The 12,229-nt window shown below is 44.8% G+C and overlaps 1 protein-coding gene across 18 annotated transcripts in view; it reads right to left on the reverse strand.

Annotated features, from left to right (window-relative positions):
- The window catches only part of ARHGAP22 (Rho GTPase activating protein 22), a 149,933-nt gene that overhangs the window by 16,333 nt on the left and 121,371 nt on the right, over window positions 1-12,229 (reverse strand). For all 18 annotated transcript variants that reach the window (XR_014586563.1, XM_083843375.1, XM_083843373.1 and 15 more), the window contains 2 exons: window positions 9,662-9,869; window positions 4,498-4,630 (listed from right to left, as the gene is read on the reverse strand). Coding sequence is in view for 17 of the 18 variants with exons in the window: in XM_083843375.1 (XP_083699501.1) it covers window positions 4,498-4,630; window positions 9,662-9,869 (341 nt within the window). In the remaining variant the exon portion in view is untranslated. The remainder of the gene's footprint in view (window positions 1-4,497; window positions 4,631-9,661; window positions 9,870-12,229) is intronic.

Here is a 12,229-nt window from a genome sequence, read left to right on the forward strand (position 1 = left end):
GCTGCAGAATTCTTGAAGTTAAATCACATACTGGAATACTGAAACCCCAACAGCCAGGACTTGACTCAGTTCTCCAAATCAGTACAAATCCTCTTGTCAGCTTCAATGGTTAATGTAAAAACCTTCAGCTAGGGAAGCCTGCGAGTCTTCGAAGTCTGCTGATAGGTACTGGTATAAAGGTACCATCAAACATGCCTTTTCTGCACCCAGCCTACCTGAAACTTTGAGGCACTGAGTGTGCTACAAACACATTGCAGTAATGCTGAACTGAGCAGAAGAGAAATTTTCTTTAAAAAGCAAACAACATTCCAATTCCACTACCTCCTTTTTAATTACTTACTTCTATTTGGAGCCATTCTGAGCTGTGACACACTTCCTCATAAACTTTCTGTCTTTCCATTAAAATGTAAGATGAGAGATCTGCTTGAGGAATGACTTAGAACCCTGAAGCTACTTAAAGCATATAATGAAAATCTCTGACTCAGAAGGCTATTGTCCTGCTGCAGTCCCACCATCATTTACTGCTTCCTTTCAATGCAGTTACCCTGGAGGCTTGCTTACTTTTTGAGACAACTAAACTTTCATTGTGAAGATAGATATCCAAACACATTTGTGAAGACTGATAGCTGTTAACTAATGAGAGAAGACTGCTAACTAATGATGGAGAAATTTCAGAAGCAGTTGGTTCAAAGCCTGAGAAGTGTGTTTGGACTTTCATTTCAAACCTTCCTCTATTTTTCAGGGAATGTCAGGGAAAGGATTCTGTTGGCCTGCCTCTTCCAAGACCTTCATGACTTATCTGCTCCAGATAAGTCAAAAAGACCCAGAGAGCAGTCCGTATTCCTGCCTCCATCCTTAATGTCCTGAAGGTAGGCATTTTTTTTTCTGAATTTCACAGCACAAAAAAAAAAATCCTCCAACTAATAAAAACCTGAAACTATAAAAAAAAATAATCGTCGGGTTAAAAATCATGCCAGTTTAACAGCGACAACAATGGAGATACTAATAAAAGACCGGTCACTTTTGAAAATCTCAATCCTCTTTCTTGAACTTCTGAAAACGTTTGAATCAAGGGAAGCTGCTATTGATGTGAAGGTTAAGGTCAGTTTTTCAGATCATCCAGCTTTCAAGTGAGGAGTTTGAACTAGATACAGTTGATCTAACAAACCTCTCTCTCGACTTTTGCTCTGTAACCCAGTTTATTTCAAATACAGAAATCAGAATGACATTTGGCACAGTATTTCAAGTGCTCTGAATTAAAATATCGCAGCTTCTCTGGATGCAAGAGAGGACTTTGGAACAGAAATGTAGGCAGTTTTGAATAGCTGGAAACATGATCTAATGGTACAGGGCCATATCTGAAAGAAAAAATGGTTCTAAAAATGTATCACCCATGCTCTGTCACAAGACATCACAACAATGGGATTACACAGAGTGGATCATTAGATTCATCAAGGCACGAGCATTTGCCAGGTTCCAAAAAAATAGAAAAGCTCCCTCTCCCACTGTAGGCACCTCAGGAACTTAGCAGCACTGCCCCAGGCCTGTACCCACCAGCCCCCCTGACCAATAGATGCCGAAGGCTGAGCACAGAAACACCACTGCATGAGTGTAAAGAAAAATGCAAGCTAAAACTGCTGCATTGCTAACAACCAGCACAGCACGGGTCATGCTTTGGCTGCAGTTGAACAGGCAACAGAGGCACTACTATGACACTCATCATTACGGCACTCTGCAGTAACAGCTCTTACCTCCTTGAAAATGCTCCCCTCTGTCTAATTTACCACACATGCATGCTTTCCAAGGAGTGGTCCCAAACCCAAGGATTTTGCAATGCGTGTAACATTGCAAACTAAAAGGGAGTTTCTAATTGGGCTGAAAACTAACAACGCTTCTGATATTCCCCCAGATTCAATTCCCTCTTTAAAATCTCAAAGCTGTGTGCTCAGCCCACTGTACTGCTGTGCTGTGTGCATCTCTGGAGCATAGGCCGCAGTGAAGGCTAAAATACTGCCATGTCAAGTCAGTCTGACTCAAATTTGAGTTTTTAAAGATTTGAAGATCCTTCATTCATTCTTAAGTCCTTCCTCAAAACCACCTGGGATCTGAATCAAATCTTTTTTAATGCTGCAGCCCTCCTGAGATACCTGGAGGCCTCAGTACAACTCCAGAACTCTGTTAAGTTTCTGTTTGCGTTCTAGCACCAGAGATTGGTTCGGTGCAGAATGAAGACGAACAGCAGTCAATGAAAAATGGAAGCTTGGGACAATGCTTGAGTATTTTTTGATGCAGATGGAAATTAGGCCAATCAAAGATCATAATAATTCCTATCTATGTTCAAAATGTAGCAGCACAGCAGCATGAAGTACCAACTGTTTTATCTGAATTGCTATTTTGCCCTAAGTAATTCCATTTTTATTTTGGGGGTGGAGGGGCTACAACTATAGAAAATATTTGAGTCTAAATGTCTCGTTCAAAACTTCCGTATGGAAAATGAAAACAAAATATTACTTCAAATTCAAACAATAGTTTGCATTTTGTTTTTGTTGTTGTCGTTGGTGTTGTTTTCCCCCAAATCAAATATTTGACTCTGAAATTCTCTGAATTTCAATGAAACCACATTTTTCAGCAGGGGGACTTTCCAGGTGGGAGGCAATTCAAGCCCTACAGGCTGGGGATGACTGCTCCACGTGCTCCGGCGCACGTACAGCCTCTCCACCCTTGGTGTGTGCACTCCACCTTCCTTTCCAAAAAAAGTAAACAGCCCTTGTTGAGGTTCCAGATTTTCCTGACCAAACCAATGGTTGTTTACAACAGCAGTTTAACAAGGCAACTTGTGCTATCAGCAGTTACTGTATTTTGCAAGCTTTCACTTCAGCTCTCTAGTGCTCCTCATCTCCTTTCTAATCCAAAGAGAATAATGCACTACAAGTTGTTTCAGTCTGGCCGTGCTCCCACAAAACCAACACAGATGCTGCTTCCCAAACTGCTGCAGCCTGTGCAGGCAGAATCAGACAAACTACACAGCTAATAAGCTGAGCAGTGATATACAATTATGTTTGCCCAACTTGGCACTGTCTCTACTCTTGTGCAATAGTGCTTAATGGATCCAAAACTTCCCAGCCTGCACACTCTGTGACCAAAATGAAACCAGCTCCACTGCCTTAGAAATGCTGCTGTTTCTGGTGAGATCAGCCATTCAGCTGTCTGGAGCATAGCGCCCTGCAGAGATGACTGAGGTGCCTGTTAACAAGGCAGAACATGAGCAAGTTTTGGAGCTAGCAGACACATACGTGAATCTATTAAGAAACACCCCTAGTGCACCGACACTGATGTGCATGTGTCCAGGACACAAACACATGCCCATGTGTGGCACTGCGCTGTGTCACACACAGTTACTTGCTTTCTACGAGTTGACTAGCGAACAGATTGTGTGAGTGCAGATAGTAGCAAACTTGCCTTTTGCCCATACAAAGCTGACACTATCAGATATGGTGCATTTGATGCATGCAAACAATCTTATGGGCATCATCAAGGACTAGATCACCCCAGAGCCATCCACCACTTCAACTAAAGGTAAACCCCAGTTTTTACAGTCCCCACCAGACAGAGATGTGAGCACGCCCTTGAGGCCACACACAGAAAAGGGACAGAACTGTGGGCTGTGACTTACAAGCCCTCAGGCCTTTGCTTCTTTAGCTGACATAAGTAATAAGGCTTACAACTTTAAACCCCTGTTTAGAAGGTGGCACGGTTCCACCCACATTAGACCAGATCCAACGTGCCTTTGCAGTCAGCAAAGAGCTCAGGCATCACCACACAGGGAGCAATATGGACGGAACAGATCAATCAGTCATATTGTAAATTATCCTGCTCCTCCCAAGCAGTGAATCAAAATTTCCATGATTGCCACAGACCTGGAGGTTTTTGTCAGCCCCCTTCCTTTGCCTGGAAACTAAACAGAGGAACATCACGGGAAAATTCTGGCAAAGTATTCACACAGCATGATTTCTGCCATTGTGGAGTAGTATCACATTCTGCCCTTTTATAGCGTCCGTCCTTTAAGAAATTCAAAGACTGTCACACTGATCAACATCTCATCCACCAACAACTTTGGGATGCAGAACATGCTGTTCCAATATATGGCACTGAAAACCCAGAAAAAGGGAGTGACTTCATAAAACTTGCTCATGAGTCAACAGCAAGGCTGGGAAAGGAACCCAGATTTCCTACCTTACATCTCTTACTAATTATGGTACAGAACAGCATTGTTCAGAAGAAAGAAGCACCAGGCTACAAGACTGACTTCAAAACAACTCCCACTTCAAGCAGGACCCTGTGATATTAATGCCCAGTTCACAGCTTCAGGAAAATTCAAGTTTCCCAGAACTTCATTAACTTTAAATTAGGACTGAAGAGCGGTGAGAAGTAAGCTGTACTACACTGAGTCTTGGGAATGACCTTCAAGGTAGGAGGCAGATTAGAAGGACCACTGACCTCTCCCTCGTCTTTTGAGAGTAGCTGTCCACAAGAAAGAAAGTCTTCATATTTGGCAAAGGGGATGACAGGCTCTGGCAGCTCTCGGAGGTAAAGCTTCAGGAGGGACGCCACAGTGTGAACATCCGTGTTGCTGCAATAGAGAAGAAGGAAGGAAATTTAGAAATCCATGCTACCCCAAAGCCTGACACCTTCTAGGGGGATGGATCAAGGTCCTTCTTAGGGACAGGGACAAAGTAGGCACATGAAGGGGAGTCGTTCTGCCACACATCTGTATGAGGCAGGAGGCTCTACCTGGAAACTGGGAATAAGCCCTGCTCTGTCAAGATAAGAATGCATCTCAGGCAATACAAGGGATACTCCTGCAAAATTACTTAGGGTAGGGTGGTGCTATGGTTCCTCAGTCCACGTGGATCAGGAAGGTAAGCAATACAGTCCAGGCAAGCACACAGCAATCACGTAGCACTGACAACAGAGCTCTGCATCCTCGTGCAATCAAACATCACCTCTGATCCTCTCACTGATCCCTCCTGCCTGATACTCTCCCCAGCTGGCACCCACCCGTGCGATGGGCCAGGCTCCCCAGTGACTGTCCAAGCCTTCAGAAAAAAACGTAGGATGCTGTATTTCCCCAGGCCCTCTACTGCCATTTGGCGTGGCTGCACAGCTTCTGGGTCACATCTCCCCCAGGCTGGGCTACCTGGTACTACCTAGCCCATCTGTTATGTTGGGATATCAGCTTTTCTTTTCTCTCCCACTCCAGGAGCTTCTTTTTCCTCTACTCCATCATTTGCTTTAAGTTGGAGTTGAGGTATTAGATCCCATAGTGAAGATGCACCTGTTTTCCCTTTCCATTTCCTATCCATCTTTCAGTTTATGACAATACCTCACCCATCTGTACAGCTTTGTTAATCTTTGTAGATGACCTCTTCAAAGGTTTTGGCCACTGGAAATCTAAACAGACCATGCCACAGGCTCCCCACAACCCGCCACTGCCCTGACATTCTTTAAAGGAATCTGGGAAAAAAAACACATCAGTAGACAACAGAGCCTCAAATCCTCACCTCTATCTAAAAGCTCAGTGTGTTTATAAACAGGTTTCTGAAATATAATCAGCTCTGCCAAATACTTTGCCTTTTGCTAGTGCAAAAGACAGGTACCAGGGGCTCAGCAAGGCTCTGGGCTCCTTACAAGATACAAACCACAGGAGACTACTCAGCTCTGCCCAGCAAGCAGGGCGGTAGTGACGTTATCTGCATTCACGGTGTGGAAAAGTAAATTGAGGAGTCTCAATTTACATCCCTATGTACTGACTCTCAAACCTTCCTGGATCAAGCCCAAAAAATAAGATTAAGTTTCTTTTGCCTTGTGAGCATGGAAGCCTAAACATCGCTGCTACCCAAGAATGACAGGAAGTCATAATACATCATTAGGACCACCTAGATGTTGTGATAAACAACTAGCAGTTTCTCAGCATGTATTTGGAAAAGACTATCCATCCCATATGATACAATGCATTCACAGCCATGTAAGTTTAACATACCTCATCTACAAGGTCCTATCCCATATCTGATCTTCAGTTCGTAGCCCGCCAGAAATATCACAGCCCTATTTTATATGAATTTTCATCTTATTGCTGTCTCACTTCAGTTTCTAAATTATCTCAACCTCCAACTGAAGTTGATTTTGTGGTCATGCCAGTTGTAAGGAAGTTTTTCACACATGAATTCCTAAGTCTAAGAACTTATCTCTCAGAACAGCCCCTCCACAGACAAAGTACACAGAGACTCACACTTCTACTTTATTCTTATCAGAACTCTGGATTTAATTTTCTTGAGGGACTCCATCCTTGTTATTTTACTGAAGCTTGCCAGTAATTTTCAAGCTGTTAGGAAGGTAGAGAGAAAGACAGGCAAGCATACTGGTATTAGAAACACAGATAAAATAAAACAGGAAAAATTACCAGAGGGAGCTGCCAGTAGCTTAATATGTACACATATTTGACCACTTGCTACTAATTTTGATGGCATTCCTATTCAACAGCTCTGTCATCTTTGAGAATACCAGAATTTTACATAGTGGCTTTTTGTCGGTTGATTACAAATGCTTTACAAATGAGGTCAGTACCCTTATTCTTTTAGCATGGATTTTCAGGCATGGATGGTGTATATCAGCAGCAGAGCCCAGACTACAGCCTCGGATCCACTGGCTGGACTTTATTGTTTTACCTACCACCAAGGCCATGTGAAATCCAACCAAAATGTCAGTGACATGGACGTGCAGTAGGAGCAGACTGCTGTAGGTGCTTCCAAAATGGCATCTTGACCTTTCATAAAAACCTGTATCTGCATTTAAAACTGGAAACCCAAGCCTTTAAAAATTAGTTATTTTAACTGTCAGTCATCACAGACAGCCACCATGGGGCAGACGGGCTCTAGCATTGGAAAGATGAAGCAATGCTGAGCTCATTGCAGATGCAAAAGACATCTAAAAGCACCGCCTGCAACTAGGAGAAAAAAAAAAAAAGGATATTCCTTCACTGCCCCTGATTCAGATACAACAATATAGATTTCATACTTGCAGAAAATTGCTGCTGCTGCCTACTTGTTCTAGGCCGTACAAGGACAACTTCAGTTACACAGAGAAAATTATGGTTGTTAGGAGAAGCATTTCACTTGGCCAGGAACTGGCTCTCCCTTGTCCCTGTCTGTGAGTATTGATATCAAAACCAGAGAGCTGGACCTGCAAGTTGCAGCGGTCACAGTGGCTTCAAGAGGAAATTAGAGCAAAAAGGCAGCGAGTGGGGGGACCCTCGACTGTCACACTGCTCGGGTGCCACCACGCCTGCTCTAATTCAGTGCTGAACCTTGAGTTATCGGATGTCAGATCAACTATCCAAAAGGCAGGCATCCCTTCATGGAGAACTTCACTGCCCCCATTAAAGGCAAAATCTATCATTGATCTGTTTTACCAGTTCAATGCCCAAGGTTCTTTCTGCTTTAAAAATCCTGGGGAGAGGCTCAGCTTACCTTCTTGACAATGATGTTAACATGGATTAGACTAAGGTAAGACATGAAAGCGAAACTGCTGTTCTAATTGATTCCATCTGTAGATGCTCCTGTTCCAGAATGTGTTCCAAAACAACTCTGTTCACTTCCACATGAATTAAGACAATTGTAATTCTGAACCAGAACATCCAGATATTTAGTTAAAAATCAAAGATTCTGTTTAAGAGAAGATGAAGTGAGACAATCTGGCAACTTCAAACTATATTTTCAGGAAAATATCTCTAAATATTTGACGCTTCCATTTAGGGAGCAAATATTAACTGTGGTTAAGAATCAAAGAAAGGAGGATGGGTGGCCTGGGAAGCTGAGGAAAGGGAAGAATTAGAAGAATGTTCACAATAAACTCAAAGGATATTCTTCCCAGGATGAGAGCAAACAGTGCTGCCCATGTGAGAGAGTGCTAATTCTTCCTGCAGCAGTAGGTAGGGACAGTATGGGCAACATCGAGATTGACTGCAGGTCCAGGGGGAAAGCGATCCCCTGGGTTAATATGCTGGCAATATACTAGAGGCTGCCACTGTCACCTGGGAAATCCATCCTAGAGAGTTTCAGCAAGAAATTAATCCTGGTCTCCAAGTAAAGATCCCAGATCTGATCCCACTCCTGGACCTGTAATAGAGATTGGGCCAGATCTGTGCAGTGGCCTTGGATCCAAATACCCCTGGAGTTCAAGGTCTCTGTCAGGGTTGAGTCCATTTCTCAAAGGACTGTTCAGGTCAGCACAATTCTGACTACCATGCTGGGTAGCATGAGGATGTAAGAGAGGGAAGGAAACGTTAGTTACAGAGGATGGACAGGATTTGGCTGCAATGCACTGAGAGCATCCACCCTCCTGATGATTTGACTACCTGGGCTCAGGGCCAAGGCAGAGATAGTGCAGCTGAGAGCTGCCCCCATTCCTTGCTGACCTCAGACAGAGCTGACGCTTCCCACGGGAGCCAAGATTAAGCTGAACCTCTACTGTTTATCCTGCGTCTGAGCTACAGCTCCCGCTGCCTCACAGCCATGGCTGTGCCTGGCCACAGACCCTGTTGATCTAGATGTGCACACTGACTCAAGGACAGATTTCCCAGCCTGACCTTGGACCTGCCTTGTCAGTACAGACTTGCCTGCTGATTGCCAGTGTTCCTGAGCTGGGTTACTGTCACTGGGTCTGTCTTGCTCACCTGGCTCACGTACGGTGGGACTGGGCTCTGGGTGCCAAAGCCATTGCTTCTGCCAGCCTTGTCACTGCACTTGGCTCCCTGCTCACCGTCCCTTGCAGAGCAGCTGGCTCTCACCACTCCCTGACACAGGCATGGCCAGTAGGACCAAAAGGCAGCTAGCATTTCTCTGTACCACACAAGGAGTGATTGCACCAATGTATTTACAATGGGAAGAAAAATGCGAAATTGCCATTTTTATTTCAGAAACATTTGGCTCAAGTTTTATTGAAAATTCAAAACAGAACACAGATGTCCCTAAGTTATATTCAGTTTTGAAATGTTCCATCTCAGTTGCTGAAATTCTTGACCAAAAAAATTCATTATGGTCAAGAATTCTTCTGGTGTCAGAAAATACTTTGCTATGACTTGCTGACCAACTCTATATGACCAACACACAAAACAACAAGGGAAGATGTGTAAAATGCTGGTGACAGTTCTGAAACCTAGTGACAAAAGAACGGGAACAGTTGAGATGGCACCCCTGGACAGATCCAGTGTGGGGCAAGAGAGAATACAACATCTGAAAGCAGTAAGGCACCTGGTTCACCACTGTCCTTTTTTTTTTTTTTTTTTTGTGGGATCCCCACAGCTGCTGACTACGCTACACCCAAATCCAGCAATGCATTTCAGTATGTGCTTATTCAGTATGTGCTTGAAACATTGGAGTAGCCCCATCTTGACCAATGGGCCCAATTTATCCCCCTGCTCAAGCACCGAACTGAACGAAGGCCTCAACACACAACACCATGCTGGAGAAAGCCTCAGCAGCACTCTGAATGAAGAGAACGAAGGCATGGAAATAACATGTTCCTAGGGTAGCCATTGTCAGGCTATTCCTGCCAAACTACATGCCACAGGTAAACCAGCCTGAATTTGCTGATGTAAACTCACCTGTCAAACAGGGGCTTCTCTCCACAGTCAAAAGAATCCTGCAGATCTTTGACAAGGTTGGCTTGGCCAGGCATCCGAAAGAGCCCCTCCTCTGTAAGACCTCGCTCCCGAATAAAATCCACACACTGTTCCACCAGCAGGGGGGCCAAGCGCTGGCCATACTTCCTCTCGTACTGTACGGTGTCCTCTAATCGCTGTCCAAAGATCCCTGCCAACAGAGAGCAAGACAGACATTCAGGTGTTAGCTGAAGCTCTTCGTGAGCTATTAATGAGGGAGACTGTTTCTTTCACGACTGCCCAGCCTCTGTAAGTGCCCTGGAATCCCTTGGACAGTGCTGAGCACGACATACCAAGCAGTTTTGCTCTGCTCTGTCATGGCAGCAGGGGTTACTTGATGTGATTACAATGCAATCTGTGCAAAACCAGGAAGAAATTCCTTGTCCCAGAGTATAATTTCAGGGATACCCATCTCAGTGAAACTCATGAACAGATTAGAAACTAGAACTAGTAAAACCTTTACTTTGAAAGAAAACCTGTGTTTACAATAATAAAGATAAGTCACTCCTATGCTTCAGGGCATGCTCTCCTGCCAGGAGAAGGAGGGAATTTCCTTTAAGACTCTTCATAGCCCTCCAGCTCTGATACTGTAATGCAGTTGTGTAGGCTGGAGTGTAAGAAAGGTTTCTCTGACTTCTGATATATAATAAACTGGCAGGGAAAGGAAATTGGGCTTTGAGATCCTTCTTGCATGTTTCATTCCAGGAGATGAAACTGATGTCAGTGCAAGATTCGTTTCACTGAGGATTCAGCAGGGTTGGACTGAATACAGAATGCAGGTGTGGTTTGGTGAGACATCTGAATCCAGATCATGGCTGAGAAAGCAAAATCTCCATGGCCTGTTCATCCTGGCCTCTCTGCAGAGGCTGCCCATGGGGGGACCCACCAGCAGCTCTCAGCACTGCGCATCACTGCACACACAGTAGCAAGCCAGGCAACAGGAGTTGCCAGGTACTTTGCAGGCCCCTCAGCTATGAAAAACTGGGCAGGACCATGTGTCCTGTCTAACCTCCTTCATGATATTTTGTTGGTGACCATTTCTCCGCCTTCCTCAGAACTGAATTTTTGATCCTGGGCCACAGCCCAATGCAACCAAGGTCCTGCAGCTTTAGTTACAGCAAGCTTGGATGAGCCCCCAACCTATGCACCTCAGAGACAAAAAAAAAAAAAAAAAAAAAAAAAGAAGCACATATCCTATTATCAATCTCTGAACCAGGCTTCCTCCCACCAAGCCCATCTATTGCCTCAAAATAATAAAAGGTATTTGCTCTCCAAGATGGAAAACATATAGGCTTGGGGAAGTCAGGCTATGAAGATGCAGGGCAATTAGAGGACAGCAGCCTTGTTTTCTCAAATCTCTCCTCCTTGTAGAACGTCAGCCCTGACACCCAAAGAGTCCACCTAGAGAAAGACAGGGAAAGAGGCGAATGCCCTGCACTCTCCCAGGTATAGAGCAGAACTCATGTTTTTGCAGAAGCCCACATTCTGGTGTTCTAGGTGGACCCAGAGCACAGACAGAGGCAGTGTCAGATACACACATATGTAAACTCAGACCCAGAACAACTGCATGCATCATCTCCACTTACAGTGTGAAGCTTTGTTTGCTTTTCCCTAGCCTTGACTGGCCCAGGGCCGGCAACAAGCCCTCACAGTTAGGTCAGTTTTTGCTGAGGTGAAGAAAAGACCCTTAAGCCACTGCCAGGATAAAAGACTTCTCCCAGCCCAGCTCTCTTGGCTGCCTCCCACCTTGGTTTGGCAGCCCCATTCCAGCCCAACTTCAACTGCAGATATATGTTTTCTCTTTCCCTTAACCCCGAACCATAATTTTCCAGAGAAGCACTAGAAAAGGTCCCCAGGCGTTACCCAGACAAAGTATTTCTCCCAGGCCAAGTCTGTTGGTAACTCCAACTTTCCCTTTGCAGCTCCTGTCACACTGCAGACACATGCTTCTCCTTTTTTCCCTGTCCTAACCTTAATATTTTTGCTAAGCCATAGACAAGGACCCCCAGCCACTGTGCAGAAGAAAGATTGCTCCCAGGCCACATCTCTTGGCAGAAGGAGTATTAGGATTGGGTTTTAGAGAGAGAAAGCACAGAGCTGCAGTTAGAGTGGGGCTGGAAAGGGGCAGCCAACAGCAAGCAAGTTTGCTGGGAGAGCTGCTCTTGCAAAAACCATGCAGTGTCTGCATAGCTTTGTCTTGGCTTAGAAGAGCAAATGAGTGTTAGGGTTAGGGTTCAGAGAAGGAGCAAGCTAAGAGCTATCTTTGGAGTAAGGCTGGAAAGGGACTATCAAAGGCACGTTGGAGCCGCTGACAGTCCCAGACTTGCAGAAATCTTTCTTCCAGGCATCTGCTGCAGGGCTTGACAAAGTGTCCTTCAGGAAAATTACCATTAGGGCTCTCCCAGCCATGCAGGCAGGAGACACACAAATTCACCTACTTCAGTCTCTCATGGCAAAACATGGCTGACTGAGGAGGCGGTGTCCTGCTAGCTCTACAAAGCTCATCTCATT

Source organism: Anser anser (genome assembly GCF_964211835.1).
Source record: "Anser anser genome assembly, chromosome: 7".
NCBI lineage: Eukaryota > Metazoa > Chordata > Aves > Anseriformes > Anatidae > Anser > Anser anser.